Source organism: Lolium rigidum, chromosome 6 (genome assembly GCF_022539505.1).
Source record: "Lolium rigidum isolate FL_2022 chromosome 6, APGP_CSIRO_Lrig_0.1, whole genome shotgun sequence".
In the NCBI taxonomy this organism is placed as follows: domain Eukaryota; kingdom Viridiplantae; phylum Streptophyta; class Magnoliopsida; order Poales; family Poaceae; genus Lolium; species Lolium rigidum.
The window spans coordinates 271,379,762-271,405,541 of NC_061513.1; the positions used below are offsets into that span (position 1 = coordinate 271,379,762).

The 25,780-nt window shown below is 42.7% G+C and overlaps 3 protein-coding genes and 1 long non-coding RNA gene across 4 annotated transcripts; 2 read left to right on the top strand and 2 right to left on the bottom strand.

Annotated features, from left to right (window-relative positions):
- The first annotated feature begins 1 nt into the window (after nucleotide 1).
- Nucleotides 2-5,821, top strand: LOC124662075. Its single transcript, XR_006990363.1, has 7 exons — nucleotides 2-77; nucleotides 596-756; nucleotides 1,643-1,811; nucleotides 2,039-2,146; nucleotides 4,444-4,618; nucleotides 4,843-4,950; nucleotides 5,607-5,821. It is a non-coding gene; the product is annotated as an uncharacterized LOC124662075 (long non-coding RNA).
- A 1,835-nt stretch (nucleotides 5,822-7,656) lies between these two features.
- Nucleotides 7,657-11,823, top strand: LOC124660493 (protein NCA1-like). The gene is made up of 8 exons (XM_047198309.1): nucleotides 7,657-7,786; nucleotides 8,019-8,354; nucleotides 8,432-8,660; nucleotides 8,806-8,951; nucleotides 9,819-9,906; nucleotides 9,989-10,135; nucleotides 11,205-11,354; nucleotides 11,438-11,823. The coding sequence occupies exons 2-8, from the start codon at nucleotides 8,056-8,058 to the stop codon at nucleotides 11,483-11,485; spliced, it is 1,107 nt and encodes a 368-aa protein (XP_047054265.1). The 5' UTR covers nucleotides 7,657-7,786; nucleotides 8,019-8,055; the 3' UTR covers nucleotides 11,486-11,823.
- Nucleotides 11,824-15,102: 3,279 nt separating this feature from the next.
- Nucleotides 15,103-16,916, bottom strand: LOC124665817 (WAT1-related protein At4g01440-like). The gene is made up of 5 exons (XM_047203188.1): nucleotides 16,806-16,916; nucleotides 16,591-16,705; nucleotides 16,149-16,340; nucleotides 15,486-16,065; nucleotides 15,103-15,258 (listed from the first exon to the last, which is right to left on the bottom strand). The coding sequence occupies exons 3-5, from the start codon at nucleotides 16,322-16,324 to the stop codon at nucleotides 15,103-15,105; spliced, it is 912 nt and encodes a 303-aa protein (XP_047059144.1). The 5' UTR covers nucleotides 16,325-16,340; nucleotides 16,591-16,705; nucleotides 16,806-16,916.
- Nucleotides 16,917-17,069: 153 nt separating this feature from the next.
- On the bottom strand, nucleotides 17,070-19,885 carry LOC124665816 (WAT1-related protein At3g30340-like). The gene is made up of 7 exons (XM_047203187.1): nucleotides 19,575-19,885; nucleotides 19,278-19,340; nucleotides 19,020-19,136; nucleotides 18,560-18,950; nucleotides 18,033-18,184; nucleotides 17,397-17,550; nucleotides 17,070-17,166 (listed from the first exon to the last, which is right to left on the bottom strand). The coding sequence occupies exons 1-6, from the start codon at nucleotides 19,754-19,756 to the stop codon at nucleotides 17,397-17,399; spliced, it is 1,059 nt and encodes a 352-aa protein (XP_047059143.1). The 5' UTR covers nucleotides 19,757-19,885; the 3' UTR covers nucleotides 17,070-17,166.
- Between the last annotated feature and the right edge of the window lie 5,895 nt (nucleotides 19,886-25,780).

The following is a 25,780-nucleotide window of genomic DNA, read 5'->3' on the forward strand; positions in this document are numbered from 1 at the left end:
CCAATCACCAGATGTATTTCCACCAAGACAGTCTCAGGACAAAACTGGGAACAGTGGAGCTTTTGTTAAATCAAACGGTGAGTTAGCAAAAACTACACCTGCTGGGGAGCACCTTACGTCCGTGCTGATAAACTTTAATGATAATCACTTTTGAGGGATTTGATGCAGTAGCTGATGGTGTAAATAAGCTTTTGATGCTGGTCAGTAATGCTGATCTGACAAAAAATGTTTGTACTGGACTTAGAAGAGTTCTGCTCTCTTGTTAAGCTTGTTTTGCTTATCCATTTCATTGTTTTTTTTATTATAACCACTGCCCTGTACCAAAGCTATGACCTGTAGTGAACGTCCAGCACCTTCAGATGGTATTTGGATTGTTAGGTTATTTATTCAGAGAATTTCCAACACTACTGCTTATCGAACTTGCATTTGTTAATTAGCTGAAGTAGTACAACTGTTTCTTGAACAAAAAGCATAAGTGTCCCTGGTTTTTCTTGTCTTGCATTATTTGTTTATCATGAGCTAGCTATTTTGTTTATCACTGCAGCTATTTATTTGTTTATCTCTTTGCTTTAAGAAACTTGCTTGTGTATGGCAGGGATAACCAAATCAGTTCTCGTTCTACTATTTGGCACGGTGGATCGGCTGGGGGTGTTGGCGTCTGCCTTTGCCCTTGTCAGCGGAGAAGATGTAGCAAGATGAGGTGATTGAGGATGTGCCGAACAGAGCCACCATGTTTTTGGTGACATAAACATACAGGTCTGTCATCGAACTTTTCGGATTTGCTAGCCTACCTACTTATTTGCACTTGGTTGCATCAGGTGTCACTCCATTAGATTGAGGTTAGAAGAACCCAAATCATCCTATGTCCATTTTGTTTTGGTCACTCAATACATAGGGATATGTGCCCAAGTCAGCAGCCCATCACTGTTCATAATTTGGATCAAATGAATGTCAGGAAGCAGGTTACATTCAAAGTTGGCTTAGACTCATTACTAGCAACCTGGCCAAATCCAGCGCTAGAACTGGTGTGGTCTGGAATTAAAACAAGTACTGACACTTTCTTGGTATTGTTACTCTTTTTTCTAAAATTGCAAGGTATTTGCTACTGATGTAACTTGGGATACTAAACAAACATCTAGATTGCTCTGTTCTATGCTTTGGCTGCACCTAGAACGTCCTTACATTGTCTATATACGGTGCTTGAACTGGAAAATGAATAATCTGCCTATGTATAGTATCCATAAGTGCTAAAATTTATTCCAGTAATGAGTAGTGACCAATACGGGAGATTTGGCTTCTGGGATATTATTTGTATGGTACAAGTTATGCAGTCGTCCCTGAAATTATGGCTAACTGACAAGAAAGAAATGGGTTTTCCTTTTTTGTCTAATATTTTTGAACTGGAACTTAGATTGTGCTCAGTTTGAATGCTTTGTGTTCTCTGATCTGGCACTTGCCCTGTTTAAACACATGCTCTTTTGATTGTGTGGGAGCCTGTAGACGTCCTGGTGCTGCCGTGTGGTTTGGATTTAAGTCGAAACCGTCCTCTGAATTTGTTGTTGCTGACCTTGCTTTTTTAATCAGAGTTCAGTTAAAATCATATCAGTTCTTCAACTGTGTAATCTATTATCTACTTGTGCAGGAAGGAGTGCAATTGCATGTTCTGGCTACCGTGGCCTCCCCCGCATAATGTGCGGTTTTAACCCTGGATGGCATTCGTCTTCGACTACCTCGTCTACTGCCTCTTTGACTCCTGCTGCCGCGACCCAACAGGGGCAGCTGTGGCCTTCTTCTCCGCCTCCATGTTTTCGGTGAGTTTCTTGATACTCTCCTTTCTCCTCTCCAGTTAGTAGATAACCGCGATGATTACTTTACACATGGGTGGTGTTTTTTGAGAAAACAAATCTGCAAGCCTGTTGTAGATATACGCGGGTGCTGCGGCATCTCATTTGGGTCAAGTCTCTACGAATTTTTTCTTGCAATATCTCATCTGGAACTGATATAATATGTGTTATTCTTGTGTATGGATGTCGGGTAGGAGGAGTAGATGATGGCACCTGCAGCTGGATGCATCCCGCAGCCCGATGAGGTCATTGGGTCCGACACCATGCTCAGCTGGACCATGACATCCAGTCTGGACCAGAAGGTACCTTGCCTCCATGTCCACTCCAAGATGGCCTTTTTTTTTCTTGTTTCTGGTGTGCTCTAGCCTCTGCAAAGTTGTAAACTAGCTTGTTCCAGTAACAAACTAGCTTGAACCTTTGATATACTATCTTGCATTAGCATGTTAATTAATGGTCAAATAAAACTTCAAATCAGAGATGCATTTATTTGTGGAACCAGACCATTGTTGATATTGATAATTTATCCAATCTTTTATCCTGTAATTTTTGGTAGCACTGGAAATTAGTGATCTTCCTGTAGCTTTGTGGATTTGTTTTGTGAAGAACATAGGAAGCTTGTAATGTTGAACACATCACATCCTCCTTTTGAGTTACAGTGCTGAGAACACGGTTTCTGTTCAGAACTACTAATTTATTTGCCACAGAGCGGCGCAGCCATGCGTGGTGCTGGCGCAACTGCGTTTGGCAGGATGGGCCCTAGGGACAGATTGAGGTAGCTTTTTGTAGGGCAAACAAGCAACACTAAAAGAAAAAGAAAATAAAAACTATGATGAGCCTTATGTGTCCATTGGGCTAGTATTGAATGTGGACAAGCACCGTCCTGCTCGCGCCCGAACAACTGATGAGCTGGTACTCAAAATCCAACCAAGGGAACCAGATGGGTTGGTGGATTTGTGCTACCGATTTGCAGATTTGGTAGATTCTACAATGAATTGGTTTCCAATTTAGAATTTGGGTAGTCTCAGAAATTTATGAGAGAAGATTCGCGGAATGAGATGGGCAGCCGTATGGGAGAGTATACGTATGGGAACTGAAATAGTATTAACTTGCAAGAAAAATGAACCGTGTAGAGAGAGATGTCGGGTACCATAGAAGTGCTGGCCTCAGATTAGTTGGGGGTGAAAAACCAAATCCAATGCCTCACACATTTTGTCTATGTAGAAGCATCGAAGCAGCACGTGTATGCAATGCCTCACACATTTTGTCTACGTAGAAGCATCAAAACAGCATGTGTATGCAATGTTTATGAAGCTTTGCTGGGAGATTATAATGATATCTCTCATTCTGAATATTTTTTTCGAGAAAACGCAAAAACCTTTGCGTTTCATTTCATTGGATAGATAGAAGGTTTACGGTTACATGCCCCCTAATAGTATTTTGAATATTATAATGGTAGCTGCTATCAAATCCTCGCTACCTACTAGATGCTTGCCTGTACTGTTGTAGATAGTGACTATGGCTTGTTACATTAGTATAGTGGGGTTTTTTCATGTGGGCTTGACCTGTAGCTTCTTTTAGCTGATCTTTTTTTAGAAATGGGGCATCCCCAGCCCCTGCTTCAATTGATGCATACGGTTTTATTTTATTAAAGCTCAGCAGTACAACATATTGTCTCAGATCATTATTATAAATTCAAGGATCACATAAAGTCTAAACAAAATGAGCCATCTAAATTCAAGGATCACATAAAGTCTAAACAATCGATAGTTTTCTTGCAACCTGGCCAAATGTCAGGAAACAGGTCACATTAGAAGTTGGCTTAGAATCATTAGTAGCAGCCTGGCCAAATCCAGTGGTAGAACTGGTGCGGTCTCGAATTAAAACAAATATTGATACTTGCTTGGTATTGCTACTCTTTTTTGTAAAATTGCAAGGTATTTGCTACTGAGGTAACTGGGGATACTGAACAAACATGTAGAATGCTATTTTCTATGCTTTGGCTGCACCTACAACGTCCTTATATTGTCTATATACAGTACTTGAACTGGAAAACGTGTAATCTGCCTATGTATAGTTTCCATAAGTGCTAAAATTTATTCCAGGAATGAGTGACAATACCGGAGATTTGGCTTCTTGGATATTATTTGTATGGTACAAATTATGCACTCATTGTACCGGAAATTATGGCTAACTGTCAAGAAAGAAATGGGTTTTCCTTTTTTTTTGTCTAATATTTTTGAACTGGAACTTAGATTGTGCTCAGTTTGAGTGCTTCGTGTTCTCTGATGTAGCACTTGCCCTGTTTAAATACATGCTCTTTTGATTGTGTGGGGGCCTGTAGAGGTCCTGGTGCTGCCGTGTGGTTTGAATTTAAGTCGAAACCGTCCTCTGAATTTGTTGTTGCTAAAACTAATCTGCTGCCATCATGTTTTCCTTCGAGGATAGTTATTGTAGTCAAACTAACGGATGGGCCTAGATGAACTTAGGATCTAGTTGTTTACTCTCCTTTTCTTATCTTGCTGCAGCTCCAGTATGCCTTGCTTTTTAAATCAGATTTCAGTTAAAAATCATATCAGTTCTTCAAATGTTACTTGTGCAGGAAGGAGTGCAATTGCATGTTCTGGCTACAGTGGTGCTTGCCGTCGCCTCCTGCGCATAATGCACGGTTTTAATCCCGGACGGCATTTATCTTCGACGTCTACTTCCTCTTTGACTCCTGCCGCTGCGACCCAACAGGGGCAGCGGTGGCCTTCTTCTCCACCTCTACGTTTTCGGTGAGTTTCTTGATCCTCTCCTTTCTCCTCTCCTGGGAGTAGAAAACCGTGATGTTTACTTTACACATGGTGCTGTTTTTGAGAAAACAAACCTGCTATCCTGTAGTAGATACATGGGTGCTGCGGCGTCTCATGTGGGTCAAGTCTCCTCTGAATTTATACTTGCAAAATATCATATAGAACTGACATCATTTGTGTTATTCTTGTGTATGGATGTCGGGTAGGAGGACTGGATGATGGCATCTGCAGCTGGATTCATCTCGCAGCTCGATGAGGTCATTGGGTCCCGACACCGAGCTCAGCTGGACCATGACATCAGGCCCGACCGGAAGGTAGCTTGCCTCCATCTCCACTCCAAGATGGCCTTTTTTTTTCTTGTTTCTGGTGCGAGCCTCTACCATGTAAACTAGCTTGTTCCAATTACAAACTAGCTTGAACCTTTGATATATTCATGTTAATGGTCAAGTAAAAACTTCAAATCAGAGATGCGTTTATTTGTGGAACCAGACCATTGTTGATTTCGATAATTTATCCACTCTTTTATTCTGTAATTTTGGGTAGCACTGGAAATTAGTGATGTTCTGTATGTAGCTCTTTGTGGATTTGTTTTGGGAACAACATTGGAAGCTTGTAGTGTTGAACACATCATATCCTCCTTTTTTGTTACAGTGCCGAGAACATGGTTTCTGTTCAGATCTACAAATTTATTTGCCACACGAAGATGGCCTTTTTTCTTGTTTCTCGTGTGCTCTAGCCTCTACGAAGTTGTAAACTAGCTTGTTCCATTGACAAACTTGCTTGAACCTTTGATATACTATCTTGCATTAGCATGTTAATGGTGAAGTAAAACTTGAAATCAGAAATGCGCTTATTTGTGGAACCAGACCATTGTTGATATCGATAATTTATCCACTCTTGTAAGTTGAAACCATCCTCCAGATTTATTGTTCCCAAAACTGGTATGCTGACCATCATGTTTCTATTCCAGGATATTCTGGAGGACTAGATGGCTGATACCGGCTATGCATCAGTGCATGCGGAAAGGCATCTCTGCTCCTGTGGTGCTGCTGTAGTGCTGGCCACATGTGGCCCATGTGTGATTTATTGTTGAATTTGCTTGTAATGTTGAGTGATAGTGGACCTTGTATTGTCCATTCTTTTTGTACTGTGGTTAGACTATTGTTGATAATTTGATCTGTGTTGTGGATGCCGAGAAAAACAGTTGAGTTGACGCCAAAAAATCCGGTGCTCCAGCTAATTAACCTTTGGCATCTCCCAAGAATCATAGAAGCTGGGTATTGTATATGTTGATGCATGCTGGCTTCTTGCGCTAGCTGGTGTTGCGTACTGTCATGTATTTATATCCATATAATATACTGCTTTCTCTAGCCTTGTATATTTTCGCAGATTTTGGAAAATATAGCCTAAATTTTGTCTAGAATCATTCAACCAGATAAGGCTGGAGGGAGCACTAGCTGGTAGAGATATCATGTATCGGTAGCTGTGTAAACTCAATTAGTAATAATTCAAGGTTGTGATCCGAACCATTGTATAATTCAAGGTTGTGAGATCGTGTCACCATTCTATAACATGTAGTAGCTGGTGCAAAACATTTTGCCGATGAAGTCGTTCTCTAGCTGCTTCAACTGTTTCAAAATTTGATTGAGAATTTGAATCCTTGCACAAAACCATCATGGAAATAGTGTCTCCATCTTGGTAGCTTTTGTTTTTTTACTGTAGTATAAAGACAGTCAAGCTGCCATCTGAGTAGATAGAATAAAGGTTTATATATGCTTGTTAGGCGATCTCTTTGCTAATCTAGTGTGCTAGTGGCCTCTGAAAGCAAAGCTACATTTTGATTTCGATTCCGATCCTTCCATGTTTCCCACATAGCATCCGTGAATGCGCCGCAAGCCTCCCTTTGCGATGCCCACAATTGTCCCGTCTCACCATTCATTGATGTATTGCCCAAGAGTCTTGGTAGATGTTAGTATTTGAGAGGGAAAAATCCAACTACAGATTATTTTTAGTTGCCATTAGAAATAAATGTCGGATAGACTACTAGTACTACAATGGCAACTAAAATATGGAGAGACGCAAGGCAGTAATGAGAGAGAGAGGGAGTGGAAAATCAGTGCTCCTCACTCCCCGGAGTCTGGACCTTGCAGTTAATATTAGCTATAAGAAATCATTGGCATGCGTGTGTTCATTTTTTCTGCCTCCTCGATTGTTTCCTGCCGTTTGGTTTCCCCTTGCTATTCATGTGGCACTTATCATCTTTAACCATATGTGGTCTACATCCAATCCACCGTCTTCCAAGAAGCAGCAATTTGGGCAGCTTTGAAAACTTCCCGCTTTCTATATTCTCTATTCCCTCCAGCCATACACCATGCCTCATCCTCTCTATAAGTACAGGGCCATGGTGAGCCTGCCGCGCGTCGGCTAGCGCGTGACGTGTGACTTAGACTTTGACTCTTGCTCGGAGAGGAGAGGAGAGGAGGCTTCCATGCTCTCAGCTTGATTGGCCGTGGCACCATAGAGGAGAGGAGAGGAGAGGAGGCGGGACGAGCACCGTTGTCACCGGACGGATGGAGGTGACCATGGTGATTTGGTCGGAGGCAACCGTGGTTACTGAATGGCAGCGATGAAGGCCTAGCATGCAGGTACCTACTATTCTCGTGTCAGGAAGAAAAAAAAAAGTAGATTAGCCTCTGGACAGGCGATAATTTCAGCAGAGGGCGTGTAGATTAGTTCTTGTGAGAAGAAAGTGTGAGCTGATGGATGTGTTTTTGTTTTGCAAAGGAAAGAAAGAAAAAAGGTTTCGTCAGCGCTCGGCTAGCTGTACTAGTAGCTTAGTTCAGGGAATATTTTTTTTTGTTTCTGTTTTCCCGAACAACCAAAGTGAAGGCAGCTTCGTAGGGCCGGGAGCTGATTTCGATTCTGGAGGGGGGACGGATGGAGCTGACATTCGGCGGGTTGGTGCTGGTTCCAGCCCATCCCAGCCCACCATTCATCGCCCTTTCCCTTCCCCTGTGTCGTGCCGTGTCGACGTGTCGTGGTGGTTTCTGCATCGCCATTCGATTTGCTTCTTCCTATCCACCAGAGGAGACCACAAGAGGCTCCTACCGTCGCCGTCGACGGCCGATCAACCGCCCGCCCGCACCAACGGTAAGCGCCGCCGCTCCCTTCCACTCGGTTCCATCCACTTCCTCCCTTTGATGGATCGCTCGCCCTGCTAAACTCACAATCGGATCCCCAATTCCCCCGTCGATTAGGTTTCCTCGATTCTCAGCCAATCCGCTTCTGCCCGCCCAATTCGGCGGGTACGCTTGGTTATACACCATCAGATTCCTTGTTGTAACGTACCCCTACCTGAAATGTCTCCCCTCCCTGTGTACAGAAAACCAGCAAACAAAGAATCTCAGTAAAGAACCGGCATGAGCTCCCTCTGCCCATTCGCGAAGGCCACCACCGGCGGCGTGTGCCCCATGAAGTCCGACAAGAAGCCCGACAAGAGCGGCAGCGGTGCGTGCCCGGTGACCGGCAAGAGCCACGACAAGGAAAGCGGCGCCGAAGACCGCGCCGGGGGCGCCGAAGACCCTCGGCTGGTGCCCGCCAAGTGCCCCTTCGGCTACGACTCCAACACCTTCAAGCTCGGGCCCCTCAGCTGCATGGTCTGCCAGGCGCTGCTCCACGACGCCAGCAAGTGCAAGCCGTGCTTGCACAAGTTCTGCAAGTGTGTGATTCTCGCCTCTCGAATCCGGCATTGTTTCTTGCTTGTGTGTGTGTGCTGATCGGATGAACCTTTGGCAGGGCGTGCATATCGCGCTTCAAGGACTGCCCGTTGTGCGGTGCCGACGTAGAGGGGATCGAGCCCGACACCGAGCTCCAGGTCCTTGTCGACCGCTTCATCGACGGCCATGCCCGGATCAAGAGGTCGCTTGCTGGAGGGGACGGGGAGGCAGCGGGGGGCAAGGGCAAGGTGATATATGAGGATGTCTCCATGGAGAGGGGTGCCTTTCTGGTGCAGCAGGCTATGAGGGTCAGTAATCAAATCAACTCCTGTAATTAGCTCTTTTTTTTATCCTGTGAAACTTGCATGATTTATGGTTATCAAGTATGTATGTACTGATTTATTAGTGAACATTATGTTATAGTGGCAGTGCTTCTAACTTCTGCATCTTCAGGCTTTTCGCGCACAGAACATTGAAAGTGCAAAGTCAAGGCTCAGCATGTGTGCAGAAGACATCAGGGAGGAGTTGAAATCTTCACAAGACAACCTAGACCTGTGTTCTCAGCTTGGGGCGGTATTGGGAATGCTTGGGGATTGCTGGTATGCCCTTCTTTCTTGGCCAATTCCCCTTCTCAGCATTTTCACTCTCGCAAACTAAGAAATAAACCTAGATCTGTTACATACAACAGTCAGATGATTCATAGTGTAGTTTGCCTTGGTTGGTATTATTTGACCCATCTGGCAACTGTCGTGTACAGGTCATTTATCTAGCAACTTCTCACAATGAGACATTCCTTCATTTCTTATTCATTTTATGCTAATACCTCCATGGTCACATCTCACATGTTCTGAGTTTTGACTGATGTAGCATTTTCATTGGAAAATGGTACGGAGAAAAGTATATGGGAAATATCATCATACCCAATTCCATGTTCTTTCTTTGAAGTATTGGACGGTGTTGTACTTCTATGCATGTTTACTTTGGAAACCACTTATTAGCAATTTTGCAATGCTCATGTTATGTGCAGACTAACCGATGCACATAGCTGATAGTTTGCCAGTTGCCATGGTAGTTGCAACTTGCTTCTATATGTTATATTTGCGATGGGTAAAGTAGAAAAACTGTTAATCATGCACCATGCCTTGTACCAGACAGCATATTGGTGCTAATCATAGGGCGATAGCTTGTCTAGCCACCAGGCAGGATCTTTGTTCTGGGCAGGATGTCTGTTACCTGCTCATATAAGAAACACATGGTCCGTGATGTCTCCCAGGTCACTAGTGGATATTTTGCTCTTCTCAAAGTGCCATGCGCCATTAGCTCATGTTAATGTTTCGTTGTAACTCTTTCGGTATGTCATTCCACGTTATAACAGTGACACACACTGACCTTATTTGCTTGCCTTGGATGAACTCATTTCACACTGGTTTATCCCTGTTTCTCATCACTGGACTCTATTTTTTCAGTCGAACCTTGGGAGACGCTCCTTCAGCGATCACTTACTATGAAGAAAGTGCTGAGTTTCTCTCGAAATTGCCCACAAAGGATCTTGAGGTTGTATTCTAGTTCAGTGGCATATCGTCTTTGTAAAACATTAACCTTCCTTATGTTAATTGACCATTTGATTCTTCTACAGTTGGTCCATACGCTCTCGGTTTCACTTAATAAAGTTGGAGACCTTCGCTACTATGACGGGGACCTTCAATCTGCAAGAAGTTATTATGCTCGTTCATTAGAAGTTCGCAGAAATTCAGTAAAGGAACACTCAGCTGTGGCCTCCCAGGTGATTCAAATGCTCAGATGCTAATGCTATCAATTGAGAATTCTAGATTAAGCATCTACGGGGACAAGATAGATAGGTCTTCACTTAAATAAGAAATGAAAGCAAGATCAGGCATCCTTTTTTGTCCAATTTCTGTTGGCTACTGCTGGATCTTGTTACGGCTATCCATTTTTATTAAGGATGGGTATTATTGCATAAACAAGACAAGAGAAAACATCTTTCATGGTGTTTTATATCTTTAGAAACTGCCACCTGTCACCCCAAGTCATGATGTGATTCTGCATGGTACACACACATCGATTAAGAGCTCATTTTTATTATGAACATATCTGCACAGTCCTGGTACTGATGGGCATGCACGCAATCCAAACACAGTAAAAGATAAATGATAACATGGTTGGCTCCCTCAGAACTACAGTTTTGTATACTTTCTGAGGTAATACAATGGAAGCAAGTGCTGGACCATCCTAGAGCTGCAAAAAGTTGCCCCCTGTAACTTTACTTTGATGATCTTAAATGTACCATAATGACCAAGTATTTGATTAAAAACTGTGCCAACCTGATAGGTTTTGCAACAACTGATGCTCTCAACATGTCATTATATTATCAACCCAACCAACACATGAATGGATGGGTATTATTTTATAAACAAGTGTTTTATATCTTTAGAAACTACCACCTGTTACCCCAAGTCATGAGGTGATTCTGCATGATTCACACACATCGATTAAGAGCTTATTTTCATTATGAAATTATCTGCTAACGGATAGGATCCTAAGCTGTCATGTTTTTTCCTTGATGATTGATAAACTGAAATGTGAAAAATGTCACTTTGAGATCACCTTGTTGCTTGGTTAGTACATCTACAGAATGAATCTCTCTTATTGATCAAGAATGCTCTTTAAAAATATAATATGGTTTGAACAAGTAGGCTTGATTGATTAAACTAGATTTTAACTGTCTTAATGAGAAGCAAGAACTATGCTGTTACATCGAAGAGATGGACTTTTCATGGTGCGGTTTGCTTTACCTGCTATTATATGACAATCTGATGACTGTTTGGATATAGGTCATCGATGTAGCAACTTCTCTAGCCAAAGTTGCGGATGTTGACAGAAATCTCGGCAACGAAGAAGCGGCTGTCGAGGGTTTCGAGGAAGCAATTAAGTGCCTTGAGAAGTTGAAGCTGGATTCTGAGCAGGCTAGTCTGGAACAACGGGTAGCTACAACTTACCCTTTCCATCTTTGTTTTCCAGCGTACGTGTATATGTTCTGGACTGACTTTCGATCTGCGTTTTTCAGCGGCGCTCGGTTCTTGACTTCCTGCAGAAACAGTTGGGTGGCAAGTAAGATATTCCCACGCGACGGGGTTCAACTGCAGCGTTGTTGTGATGCATATAGAAATGGTGCCCCGTGTGTATACTCGTGCACTGTAAATGTAATCTTGTGACACAGGACCCGGGCAGAGATGGCAACGACCCAGTGTTCAGGTTTTCTGGTATATATGATTGAGTGGTCATGTTCTCAGAATCTCAGATACGGCAGCTACGCGTACCTGAACGGGCCAGGCCAAACTAAGCAGCGTTGTACTTGTAATAGTAGTTTTCTTCCGACTGTTTCTTATTGTTCAACATAAGAAAAAAGTTGATCCATAATGGATTCTCGAGAAACGATTCTTGGATATTTCAGAACTTCGGAATTATGTTGGCAGTGATGTAGGTTAAACTTATTTTTTTGTGTTAAACAACTTTCATTGGTGAGTACACATTCATGGGTAAGTATTATTTTGTTCAAGCATGAATGCGTTTAAGTTGAAGCATGAAGATGCTGTCATAGTAGCATTAATATAAGGGAACCCTTAATATAATGTAAAGTTTTAGACGTTCATCACATGGAGTACTACAAATCACAGGTGTAAAATAGAGATAAATTCATCACATGGAACCCTTAATCGTCTGCAATAAGTGATCTTCGGTTTTTCATTCGACGATGAGATCTCCTTTCCGACGTCAATGGTGGTATTGAAAGATTACAATTATCTAGATATGGATGTTCAGATCTTGCTTCGCCAGATCGATTTTGGTTATTTTCTCATGGTTGCTGCGAGGAGGATTATCCTCGCAGTTTTTGTCCCGGTTGCTACGTCCTCGACAATGGTGATTCGTACTCCATCGACGTCGAGAAAGCTGATCGGTTATTATTGCCTGATATACTGGTGTTGGTACTCTTGCCGATGTTGATTGACTACTTTAATGGTTGCGCGAGTGCACGTAGTCTTGGCATTACGGCTCAAATTAAAATTATGGGAGAACCTTCGTTAGTATGTCTATGGTTTGTTAGGTATCTTTGGCTGCCTTCAGAAAAATACAAGATTGTGTCTTGGAAGAAGAAAGAGTTTGAAGATCTCAAAGATTTGCTAGTATTTTTTAGACTTTATTTTGTAATCGTTCGAGATAACTTGTGTATCTCTACCATGCACTATCTGTTATGAATATATGTGGTATTGATTGTCAAAAAAAATCACAGGTGTAAAATAGAGATAAATTTTTAGGTCAGCAATCAAAGGCAGGCCATCTCAAACAGGTGCGCGGACATCCAGGTCTCCTCGGTGAGCCTCTGTGGGACGTGTGAGTTGGTGGTGGACGCTAGGAGAACTAGGAGCTGGAGGAGACGGTGGCATCGATGGTAACAGAGGAGGTGATAGAGGAAGAGCATAGTACATGCTATGCCACCGAAAAGGATCTGTCCGTACACGTTGATCTATTCACATCAGACCACTAGACTGAGATTTTGGTATAATCTATCCACACGGACCAAAACAGACCGTTATGTAGGTCTGTTGTCGGCCTTCCTCCCATGTCTATTTTATGCGTTATGATCTTGTCTGCAAATTTCCATGGTGTGTGTGTGAATATTGCCTTTGATCGATTGTGTGGCCTGTATGCTTTGTCGAGTGTTTGGTTATGTTTTGTATTGTTGCAGTTTAACACTGCCTTTGCCCGTCCCAAGTCCGGATGAGAAAATGTGGAGAGAAGTGCAGTTAGCTCGTTTGTATCCTTTGTATTGGCATTCTCATGTGGTCTCCAGGTATTTTGAATTGAAATAGCAATGAATGAGATGAAACAAATTGTATTCTAAAGTTTGGAGTGCAACCGTTCAGATTACTGTGTTTTTCACAAAGTGAAACATCACACACAATGTTGTACTGTAGTATATGGTTGAAACTTTGAGATGCATCCTTGCCGTGATGCGGTTAAAATCTAGACAAGTGTAGTTGCGAGAATCAACCCGTGGTTGGATGAGGGTAGTGGCCCCCAAGCCCACCAGAGTTTAAATACTAAATTTGACACTTTGGTGTCTCATAAACACGGAATATTTTTTAGCGGGAGGCGACGTTCCCATCGATAGAGAGACGTCTGTGGTAATTTCTTCAATCTCAAGACTTGTCGGATCAGTTTTTTCGACGCAATCTCTCGGAGGTGCTCATAGGGGTAGACTGTGCGTGCGTTCATAGGGGTGAATGTGTGGACGTATGTGTGAGCGTCTTTGATTATACTGTGTTTCGCAGAAAAAAAAAGACAAGTATAGTTGCGGTTAGAGTAATGTAACATCTTTTTCTTGGTCCGAAGGGAAATTATATCGACAAAAACATTCTAAGGTAGTGTAGTGAGAGTGGAGAAATAGAGGCCTGAGCTACATATAGTCCTTTAATTTTAAATAATCAAAAATCTTATTTTAATTTTTTTAGAAATTCTGAAAAAAATCCTGATTGTACCCAATGACGTATCCTAAAATGGTGCAAAATATTAATGTGAAACTCTTTATAGTAGGCTACATAAAAATGATAAAATCTCAATAATTTATAGTTTTAAACTATGCGTTATTCATTATACTTGGATCCAAGCATCTGTCGTTTTTGTGTAGCCTACACCACAAGGAATTTGACGTTTTTGCGTGCCCTACAACACAGGGAATTTCACATTGAGATTTTTGCATGTTCCTAGTATACATCATTAGCTACATTCAAGATATATTTGGAGTTTTCAAACTTTAAAATAGTATTTTTTTTAAATAAAGGCTAAATGTAGCTTGGCCTGCAGTTTCCGGTAGTGTAAGGCATTACATAGATCAGGCCTCGTGTAAGGATCAAGAACTACAATTCTCTAGAACTACATTACGTGGTTTAAATTCTGCGCTTGGTTCGTTTCCAAACGAAAAACGAAAAAACTGCTCTTGGTGACTGCTTCCTAGAAGCAGTTTTGTCCATTTTGCTGGATCAGCAGGGAATGTAATTTTTGGCTTGCAAGTTGCAATGCAAGAAATGCAGCCAATTATGGAACATTGTACACGCCATACTGATAATATGGTAAAATGTGAGCAACATTGCAAGGTGCCGATTACTGCAAATGCACTTGCTGTTAAAATAGCAAAGTATTTTGAAACGGAAGGAGTTATAGGATATATAACCAATAACAGCATCCCGATATGGAGCTACTGTAGAGCACTGGACGCGGCATACCCCAAATGAGCTCTCTGCTCACTTACTAAGTTCTACATATATAGCTAGCTGCATCCAGCGAGAATATGAGAAGAACTATATGTTATGTGTTGCAGTACCAATAGTGCGTGATTTTTACAGTTTCACTGCTTGTACATTGTCAGCCTCTTCATCCAGTTGCTTGTTAGTAGCACAAGATATAGAGGATTCTTCATCCCTCTTCTTTCCCCACAGCACAAGGTAGAGTCCCAGTACCATCAGCACAGACCCTAACACGCTGTCAATGCATTGCCATGATAATTAACAAGCAGAAATACTGTCATTACAATTCAGTTGTTAAAACTATTAACTTTGGCAAGTGCCAAGGATGTATATATGACAACGATCATTGCAAAAGGAGATTGAAACATGAAACTCGGTAACTATATATCTTTCGCAAAAAAAAAAAAACTCGGTAACTATATATGCATTACCTTCCAAGGTAGATTTGCTCATGGAGGAAGAAGAAATCGATGGTGGCCACCATGATCTGGATGATGGGGATGAACGCTGCAGTGAAGACCGGGCCCTTCTTCTCCACGCACCACGTCATTATCAGGTACCCGGCTCCAGACCCAATGATCCCCTGCATGCACAATTTGATCTTAAGGTCAACCAGTCACAAGTGTTCGAAGACTCTATTTGTTCAAAGAAATTGGTGTGTATTGATTGATTGTATAGACTAGTGTGAGCTGCAAGTTAGGGCAATTGCTTTTATTACTACTTGCTCCTTCTGGACAAGTTTTTTTCTTTTTTCTTTTCGAAGGTGGTACAAGTCAAGGTGAAGAAGATGATCGTTATGTTTTAGCTTACTGCATACAAGACGGTGATGATCTCCAGCTTGTTGGTGAGCATCCACAATGAGGCGCGCCGCTCGACGGCCACAGTGAGCACCCCACCCTGCAGCGTGCTAATGAAGAACATGAGAGCGGTGCTGGAGTAGATGGCCGGGTACTTCTTGGTCAGCCTGGTTTGCAGCAGCAGCCAGAAGGAGAAGAACAAGCAGTTGGCCAGTAGCGCCATGGTGCCTAGCATCCAGCTCCTGTTGCCACCGCCATCTGTGTTGTGAGCAGCCGGGCTCAGTGCAGTGGCGGCTTGCTGCGCCAGTGGCACGCCCTTGTAGAGGCTCAGCAGAAGCAGGCCGGCGAGCGAAGTCAGCGTCCCGGCGATCTTTGCTGCCCCCGCCGTGCTTTTCACCTTCAGCGGTTCCATCCTCAGCACGACAGCGATGAGGAAGGTGAGCACAGGAGAGAGGTTGATGAAGGTTATGGCAAATGTGGCAGTGGTGTACTGCAGCCCGTAGAAGAAGGTGTACTGCGAGAGCGCGGCGCCGAACACGGCACTGAAGAATAAGTATGCCAGAATCTCCAGTGTGAGCTTGGGCCTCGTGCTCCTGCATGAATGCCATGACCCGAGGCAATTTTAGAAAATGAGGGAAGTCAGATTGCATGTACATGGATGTATTAATGTGCATACCGTTCTTTGAAATAGGCTATGGGAGCAAGGAAGATGGTGGCGACCAGCTGCCGAAGTGTGACGAGAACCAGGCGGTCCAGCCCCCGCTCCAGCGCCTTCTTCACCAGCGCGGTCATCACAGCTGTGATGAGATCGAAGGCTAACATTCCCACCACCGGTCTCCACTCCACCCACATTGTAAGTTTTCTCTAGCTACAAGATGACTGATATGCTTATGAACTGTCTGAATGTCTGATTATATATATAGCCCCGCCAATGCCACTCACTGACCAAAAGTGACGGCTCTCATTTACCCAGGGGGCAAAACGAAATGCTAATATGCTATCACCACACTTAATTAATTGCTTTGCTTACTCCTGTGAAAAGTTACTACTACTAGTAAAGATTAACTATAATCTAAAGAATGGCACGTGAAAGTGTATGTTCTAATTCAGTCCCTTACCTTTTCTGGTTCCCCGACCAAAACCAGATAAGATGCCAACAAGGTGGAGAAAAGATGGAAGCACTGAGATTGCAAAGACTCCTTTTTTATGTATGTGGACTAGTCCTCTCACTTCCTAACACCAATAGAAATATTTTATTTTTCATCAGCATCTAAAAGAACATAATATTACTTGCCATTACTAGTAACCTGATAAATTTGGCTTGCAACACTACCTTTAGGTCAAGAATACTATTGCAGGAGGCAGTAAATTGCTCAACTCAAACACCACTACTGATCCTTCACCTTTGTGCTTGTTAGTGTGATCCTGCTCCTGCTCAACTATCATCTTCATTGACAAATTAGATCCTCATCCCGAGGATGGCGGTAAATCGAGCAACATGTGCTTTCTGTGATAATCACTTCGTAACTGTTGAACACAAAAGGCAAGGAATGGCAACCTCACCAGGCACCACACCACCAGAAAGTAATATGCACAATGATCACAAATATGGCACTGACTTATTCAAAGTTGTAGCAACATACATTGGACATAATTGGAACATTTTGGATGATACTTGACGTTCCGAAGACTAACTTTTTCGATAAAGGGCGCTTTCATTACTTATAATAGTATTACACCCGGCCTCTGCATAACAAGATGCACACAGCCGCACACTCACTAAAAGTCATAGTAGTATCCGCACAAGGTAAATAAAAACCAACACTGAAGTCTGAAACATGGAATGACAGCTACGGCTCCGCGGACTCTATCCTTAGATTACGCCGCCATCCATGTTGGGAAAAAATATCCTTCCGAAGACTAACTAAGAGTGCCCTTCATGTGCACACAAATTTGGTTGCTTCTCCCTGTCTTCTTCCGCTCCTTTCGCCAACAAAAGAGAAGCTGATGATGCTTCCTTGCTCTTCCCCCAGAGGAGAAGATAGAGGCCTCCGATGACAAGAGCAGCACCTACCACACTTCAAGGACAAAAAAGGGAAACACATGTGTGACTTTTCCATTGTTTTTGCGAGAGTTCTATGTCTTGAAGCAAAGTTGTTGTTTGTCCGATAGTTATTTACGCTTTGCAACTTCTTAGCATTATGTCAATTGTTAGTCCTTTGCTGATAGACATTTACACTTGCAACATTTAAGCAACGTGTCAATTCTTAGTCCTTCCAAGTGATAAATATAGTACAAGTGCACAACGATATCTGGACCAGAATTTGTCTTTTCTATGTTTTTTATCTTCTCATTAGGACATAAGATATGTACTAGACTTTTGAGAAAGCAAGTATCTAAATTAATAAACACTAATTTTCACGTATGCGCTATAAAAACCCTAAATAAAGCCTAGCTGCTATGTTCCAAAAATACTTCAATATGTATGCTTATTTTGCAGAGTTGTCTTCGCCATACAGTTGTTTAATAAACTTTAAGAGTGAATAGAAGGTCCAAATACCTTCCAAGGTAAAGCTGTTCATGAAGGATGAAGAGACCAAGGACTGCAGCTATGATTTGAATGAGAGGCAAGAAGCCTGCAGTGAACACCGGCCCTCTCTTCTCAATGCACCAGGTCATCAGCACGTACCCTATCCCCGACACTCCCACTCCCTGAACAGCAAAGGTGCAAAGTTTCAGTGGAAACCCAGCACATCCACTGAATCTGAACCATTCTTTGTGAGGAAAAATCCTGTCTCTAACTGAATTTTCACTTTTGCCAGACAACAGCATATGTCTGACTTGTGGGGCCATGTGTTGATAACTATTAGAGCTATGAAGGACTAGAATTAAGTTTTGTTACATTCCAAATTCAACTCCAAACAAATAGGATTAATAAGTGGTGTCAAATCATCCTGGTTTATGTTCAGACAAGTAGGATCAAATAGCTTACTCAAGAAAATAAAAGATTGACGGTCTTTGTTTTTCAATAACAGAAACTTTGTTGATTGTTTGCAGATTGGTGGTTATCTGAGCTATCTCACGTACCGCGAAAAGAACGGTTGCGATCTGTGTGGTTCCTCGGAGAAGCCACACGGAGAGGTGCCTTTGGGTGGTGAGTGCCAGCGCTCCTGCTTGCAGTGAGCTGATTAAGGCCATGAATGCAGTGCTCGAGATGACTGCAGGGTACTTTTTGGTGAGTTTCCCTTGCAGCAACATCCAGAATGCGAAGGTGATGCAGTTCAGCAGCAGCAACGCCGAGCCCAGCATCCATCTACCCTTGCTGCTGCTGGTGGTGATGTGCTCTTGCGCTGAAGATGTTGTGCCAGTCAGAGCAGCACCCTTGTACAGACTCAGCAGCGTTGCACCACCAACCGACACAAGTGTTCCTGCGATCTTAGCAACACCTGCTTTGCTCCTAACATCAACTGTTTCCAACCTGCAGAACCAGTTTCAGTCTGGATGAAAAGTTTTGACATGAAAAATATATGTTAGTTAAGAAACTGACCGGAGAGGGACGGCGATCAAGAAGGTGAAGACCGGAGTCATGTTCGAGACGGTTGCAGCGAGTGTTGCAGTGGTGTAGCTCAACCCCAAGAAGAATAGATACTGAGCAAATAGTGCCCTGTATATATATGCACATATATTCAGACAAAAATAAAACGCATTGTAATTTGCAGTACTCCTTTGACTGTTCTCCTTCATTGCATTTAGAAAGGCCACAGTAACATTAACAAATTAAGATTCCCAGATGAAAATAAATTACCCGAGTAGCGCGCTCATGAACAAGTAGGCAAATATCTCCTTTGTGAATTTTGGTCTTGCATTCCTGAAATCAAAATATAAATAATCAGCATGAGAAATTTATCAGCGAGACTGTTCTAGACACTGACTTTATATATTAGTGTAGGATAAAACATTTGGAACATCAAGGGAGAGGGTCGACCCAAGTTAATGAAAAAATCATGCGGTAGAGCATGAATTGTGAGTTTTTCAGATTAACTTGAGGAGGTGCTCAACATCATCCAGAAACAAAATGAGCAACTGGTTCTTTCTCACAAACCTTTCTCGGAAGTATGCAATTGGGGCCAGGAAAACTGCCGCAACAAACTGCCGCAGAGCGATTAGAACGACAGGGTTCAGGCCACCATCGAGCGCCTTCTTCACCAGCACTGTCATCAGCGCAAAGAGGATGTCGAAGGCGAGCATGGCAGCCACCGGCATCAGCAACTCCATCGACACCATTTGCTCTCTGCTGCTAACCTGAAGCTCAAGGTGTCTTGTCTGTCCTAGGTGGTGGGCACTAACTATCTTGGTAGCAGCCTTGATCCTATCTGTCTTATAGTATACCTAATACTCCCTCCATCCTGAAAGGGATGTCGCCATATATACATCCAAATAGACAAATTTGCGACATCCTTTTCGGGACGGAAGGAGTACTATATACAAGCATTGCTTGCGCATGTGGTGATGTTAGAGAGCATTAGTCATGTTACTAACTTTATGTGTGAGAGGTCAGCGCTAGTGTTGATGCTAAGGACTGTTGATTGGAGCATGCAGACAAAGGCGAGTTAAGGAATGGTACAAAGTGCATGGCTACTGGTTTAAGTGGAACCTGAGTAAAGAAGGAATAGTTTAGGGCATGGATGCTGAGTGCCAGTGGCCACTGAAGCTGCTAGCTAGCTGCTTGGCATCATCAGGTTCCTGTGGCCATTGATGCCGGCAGATTAACTAGCTAGCACCTCCTTACATATAGTACTCTTTCCGTCCCAAAATGTAAAGCATCTAAAGATCAGTCGACAGTTAAAATATTTGAAATGAGGCCTAAAAAAAAGTTGTTCATGAAGTTTATTTTTTTCCTTATAGTAGAAAAAAATGTTCATGAGGTTCTATTATAATTATATTTTGGTTTTTAATATTCCTAACGTAATATAAAAATGTTTATGGAGTTAAGAAATGTTCACAAGGATTAAGAAATGTTTACATGATTTTTAACAAATCATACTAAAAAATAAATGTTCGCGCGTGCAAAAAAAATGTTCGGGCGTGCAAAAAAATGTTCGCACAGTTTAGAAAATGTTCTCGGTCTAAGTAAAGTTCATACAATTCACAAATATTGTTCTCGAGTGCCAAATAAATTTTTAATAGAGGAAGAGAAATGTTGACAGAGTTCTAAACATATCACAAGTTCAAAAAATGTTCTGCCAATTCAAAGTATTTGCCCACAAGTTCGAACAAATGTTCGCGCATGCAAAAATTTGTTCGCACAGTTTAGGAAATCTTTGCCGGTTCACAAAAATTGTTCCCAAGTCAAAAAACAATTTCGAATAGAGGAAAATGTCCATGGAGTTTTTAAATATCACGATTGTTTGGACAATTCAAAGTAATTGTCCATAATTCAAATAAATGTTCACACGTTCTAAAATAATTGTGTCAGGGTGTAAAACATGTTTCTGTACTGTATAATAAAAATATACATGCGATTTGAAAGAAAAAAGACCAAAGAATGAAGAAAAAAAGATGAAGAAAATAGAGAAAGGAATAAAATATAAAGAATCAAAAAAGAAAAAGGAAAGAAAATATTCTCTTGGGAAAAGTTATTCATGGACATTATATATATATGTATTAAAATTATATTGATGTACTTGCAAAAAAAACTAAAATAAGCAACATTAGAAGATGAACGAGGTAAAAATCCAAGTGAATGAAAAATAATTTTAAAGTAAAAAGGAAAATACTTAATACAATAAATAAATAAAATATAATGTAAGAAACGGAAAAAGGAAAGGAAAAAAGAACAAAAAAAAAGGGAGAAGAAAGGCAGAGGATCGGAGCAGATTGGAACGAGGGAAAGTTTGGTAGCCAAAAAAAAATGCACGCGCCATTTTTTTTTTTTGAGGGGAGCACGCACCAAGTCGTCCTGTTGAGAGAAAGGAGGAGAAAGAAAATGGGCCAGGCCCAGTAGTGCGATACGGAAGCTAAAGTGGTACACGTTTGTCTGCTACCTGACGCTAAAGGCGTCAAATAGGAATTGCCAGACCTCCGGCGATTGACTCGCTAGCGAGTGCGCGCTATGTATCCCGGTTTCGCTGAACGATTTCTATCTTGGGCTGGGCCTGTTTCCTTTCCTCCGCGTCGATCTTTTTCGATCGGAGGGAGTATCTTGTTCGTTCACACCTAAGTGGGATGGGTCGATCGGGGGAGCAATCGCACGCACGGGATGGCTCGACCTGGCACAGTGCAAGTGCAAATGACTGATGAGGATCCTATATACTAGCTTGTAGTATGATTCCAGCCATGGTCTCCCTCCGCCCTCTCCCTGCGCTAGAGCAACAGTACTACTAGTAGGAGTAAGAGCTACCTAGGTACTCATTTCTTTTTGTATATTTTTCTGCATTTCAGTTTTTTCTCTTTTTTTTACTTATTTTGTTTCTTATGGGTTCCATTTCAAGTCATGTTTCATTTTTTATATTTCAACTTTTTTTCCTTTGTTATTTTTATGGTTCCATTTCAAGTTCATGTTTCCTATTTTTCTATTACATTTTTTTTCATTTTAGTCTTTTTTTTTGTTTCAATGCACTTATCTGGTCTGTCTGGTTTTGTCTTCTATTTTTCTATTTCATACTTTTTGAATGTTTGTTCCATTAATTCCAATTCTTTGATTTGTCTTTGTAGTCAAGGGGCACCAAATTATTGTCCATCAAATTAGTGCACAAATCAAGTAAGAATAGTTTTTTGCCTGAGTATTGTGTTCGGAGAACAAAATATTCTTGTTCCCTTACTAGACAAGGTTTGTTCTCCGGGTACAATATTCTTGTTCCCGAGTAGACGAGATGTGTTCCTCGGACATAATATTCTTGTTCCCTGAGTGGACGATATTTGTTCCTCTGACACAATATTTGTGTTCCTTGAGTAGACGAGACGTGTTCCCTGAGTGCAGTATTCTTGTTTTCGTGAGTATACTAGATTAATTTGTTCCCCGAATGCAATATTCTTATTCCCTACATAAACGAGATGTGTTCCTTGGACGCAATATTCTTGTTTCGTGAGTATACGAGATTTGTTCCCCGACCGCAATATTCTTGTTCCTAGGTAGACGAGATGTGTTCCCCGGACACACTATTTTTGTTCCCAGAGTAGAATAGATTTGTTCCCTGAATGCAATATTCTTATTCCCTACATAAACGAGATGTGTTCCTTGGACGCAATATTCTTGTTCCGTGAGTATACGAGGTTTGTTCCCCAACCGCAATATTCTTGTTCCTGGGTAGACGAGATGTGTTCCTTGGACACACTATTTTTGTTCCCAGAGAAGAAGAGATTTGTTCCCCGGACTCAATATTCTAGTTCCCTTACTAGACAAGATTTGTTCCCCAACCAATATTATTTTTCTCCGCGTACATGAGATGTGTTCCTCTGACGCAATATTCTCATTCCCTGAGTGGATGACATTTGTTCCTCGGATGCATTATTACTAGACGAGATTTGTTCTCTAGATACAATATTATTATTCTCCGAGTAGACGAGATACGTTCCTCGGATGCAATATTCTTGTTTCCCTGAGTGGACGACGTTTGTTTCTCAGATGCAATATTTTTATTCTGTGAGTAGACAAGATGTGTTTCTCAGAACCGATATTCTTGTTCCATAAGTATACAAGATTTTCCCTGATGCAATAATCTTGTTCCATGTAAAACAATACAGCAGAAGCATTGGAAGCTCTATAGCCACTAGCTGTTACTAATTTGAAGCACCACTAGATCTATATCTTTCGAGCAGTAGCTAGCAAACTATGGCGTAGGGACAGTCCACCAGCTAGCTAGCAAAGTAGGTAAGATTTAGGCATGGCACATGGACAAGGAACATGATGTCCAAGTTCAGGTGTGGTCTTGTCGCAGGTCCAGCCGCAGAGCCATGCATGCACGTCCACCTCGGCAAAGGCTCGCTTCTCACATCCGCGGAACAGGGTGCTCTTTCTACTTTTTAGTCCCACCTCGAGAGATCAGTACCTAACAAATTGACCGGTTTAAATAGCTGGTCTTTTTAGTACCTGTTGTACATTTGCGATGAAAGATCGTGCGTATAGGGAATAGAAGTAGCGTTGCGCTGCTCTGGTGGCACATCGTGCGCATAGGGAACCTAACATGAAGTAGTGTTGCGCTCTTGGGCTGGCCGATACCACCGATCTGTGAGGGACTAGACGCTAGGTAGCGCACGAGTGCCTCGAAGGAGTGTCCCTCCCAAGGTCTGGTCCAAACCTCCTCCACCAAGGCCCAATAGGCCTCAGATGAGCCCAAAAACTTTCAAAACGAAAAATCTGGGAAGCGGCACGTGCGAGGTGGCCTCGATCAGCAGGGGCACATGATCGGAGGTGTTGTGCACGAGCGATAGAGCTTGGATAAGAGTATACTAAGTAAGAAAATTAGAGGATAAATGGGTCGATTCAGGTGAGATCCCACGTAGATCTAACTTTCTATTCACTCGTGGGATCCGGGCGGTCCACCACGGCTCCTCTCTTCTCGAGAATCCATACATCCCTTATCAGTGTATAGGGAGCTATCTCTCGAGCATAGGTTTTATGACGGAGGACGTGCAGGTGCAGCCTTTGGGGCCCAATCTCCGTATGACCCTAGCATGCCAAGCACGAGTGTCCCGACAGGTGCCCAAATGAGAGCCATGGGTGAAACCTGCGGAGTTTTGGGAGGAGGGGGTGTAGAGGTCAACTGCGTGAGTACATAAAGAAGGAAATGATCAATATTTTTTTTCTTCAAGAGACAATGTGATAGTCATATACTGACTAGGAGCTCAGGAGCCTAGTTTCTAGGGAAGTGTTCCACTAGAGCTGGTGCGCTGCTGAAGGTCGTTCGAGGGGGCATGTTGTTGGATATCTGTGATAGTATGTTTGCAGTGGGTGCAGTGAATCAAGGCAGATACTTCCGCATTATGTCGCTGTACCATAGACCCATTAAATTCAAGTGTGAGTTTGTGGGAATTTATGGGCCAACCAACACTAGTAGAAAACAGGCCTTTGGTCAGGCATCTTTGGTCCCAGCCGTGTCCTCGGCCGGGACCCAAGGCCTGACTACATCGTCCTGTAAACACTACAGCGTACGACACCTATAGGTCCCGGCTCGTAAAGACCCAAACGTCCCCGCTCGTCTCCCAAACCGGGACTAAAGGGTTTTGCCGCACGTGACACCTGCGGTACATCCTTTAATCCCTGCGCATATTCCAAACCGGGACTTAAAGCCAAACGGTTCGTTTCCCGTGGAGGCTGATCGTGCGTCGCCATTACTGGCCACGTCGAAATCTAGCGTCGGCGTGGAATCAGAGCCGCCGGCGCCGGCGCGGCCAGCCATTGTTCATCTTCCTCTTCCAATGCTTTATAAGCTCCACCATTCTTCACCATTGCCACCCACACTCTCTCCATATGGCCTCCTCTCCTCATCCACCATTGCAAAAGCTAGCTCTCTCTCCCCTCTTCGTCGATGGAGCACCTCGTGCGCGACCCGGCTCTTCGGACACGGGTGTACCACCTCAAGGCCGAAGGGATGGCGTTCAAGGTCACGGTCACGCTCCGTGCAAGAATGGTGGAGAACTAGATCCGGGGCGTGAAAAGGGACTTTCTCGACGCCTCAACGACCAAGTGCGTCGGGTTGGACTACGAGTTCACCGACCCTCGCGTGCGTAATCAGTGCGCTGCCGTCCTTCAACTCTCGGTGGCGTCCGAGACGTTGGTGTTCCAGGTTATTCATGCCGATAAAGTGCCACAAGTGCTCAAGGATTTCTTGCAGGACGGGAACATTAGATTCTGCGGCGCCGCTACCGGCAATGATGTGAAAATGCTAAGTCACTAGGGCATTCACATCACTTCTGCGTACGACCTCCAAAAGGTGGTCCGAACCCCACCACCAAGCCCACTCCAAGTCTATATGATTTGGCAAACTATACCATTGGGACAAACCTTGAGCAAAAAGAAGATGAGCTTATTTTTGGATGGGCCAATTATCCATTGAGCTACAAGCAAGTGCACTATGCAGCACTAGACGCTCGCTGGGCTTCGAGATTGCTTGGAGGCATTGGATGCTAGTTGGCTACAATAGCCATGTTGATCATCTCAATATTTAGAGATGATGAGTAGTGGTGGTCTTCTATATTTGTATGAACTATGAATCGATCGTTTCAATATATATGAACTATGTGTCTTTCAATATATATATATATATATATATATATATATATATATATATATATATATATGAACTATGT

Coding starts and splice junctions, on each gene's coding strand:
- LOC124660493 (XM_047198309.1), top strand. CDS start 8,056: ATGAGCTCCCTCTGCCCATTCGCGAAGGCCACCACCGGCGGCGTGTGC. Junction 8,355..8,431: donor TGCTTGCACAAGTTCTGCAA/GTGTGTGATTCT, acceptor AACCTTTGGCAG/GGCGTGCATATCGCGCTTCA. Junction 8,952..9,818: donor GGAATGCTTGGGGATTGCTG/GTATGCCCTTCT, acceptor CTATTTTTTCAG/TCGAACCTTGGGAGACGCTC.
- LOC124665817 (XM_047203188.1), bottom strand. CDS start 16,324: ATGTGGGTGGAGTGGAGACCGGTGGTGGGAATGTTAGCCTTCGATCTC. Junction 16,066..16,148: donor ATAGCCTATTTCAAAGAACG/GTATGCACATTA, acceptor GCATTCATGCAG/GAGCACGAGGCCCAAGCTCA. Junction 15,259..15,485: donor TCATCACCGTCTTGTATGCA/GTAAGCTAAAAC, acceptor TTGTGCATGCAG/GGGATCATTGGGTCTGGAGC.
- LOC124665816 (XM_047203187.1), bottom strand. CDS start 19,756: ATGGTGTCGATGGAGTTGCTGATGCCGGTGGCTGCCATGCTCGCCTTC. Junction 19,137..19,277: donor TTCATGAGCGCGCTACTCGG/GTAATTTATTTT, acceptor ATATATATACAG/GGCACTATTTGCTCAGTATC. Junction 18,185..18,559: donor TCGCAACCGTTCTTTTCGCG/GTACGTGAGATA, acceptor TTTGCTGTTCAG/GGAGTGGGAGTGTCGGGGAT.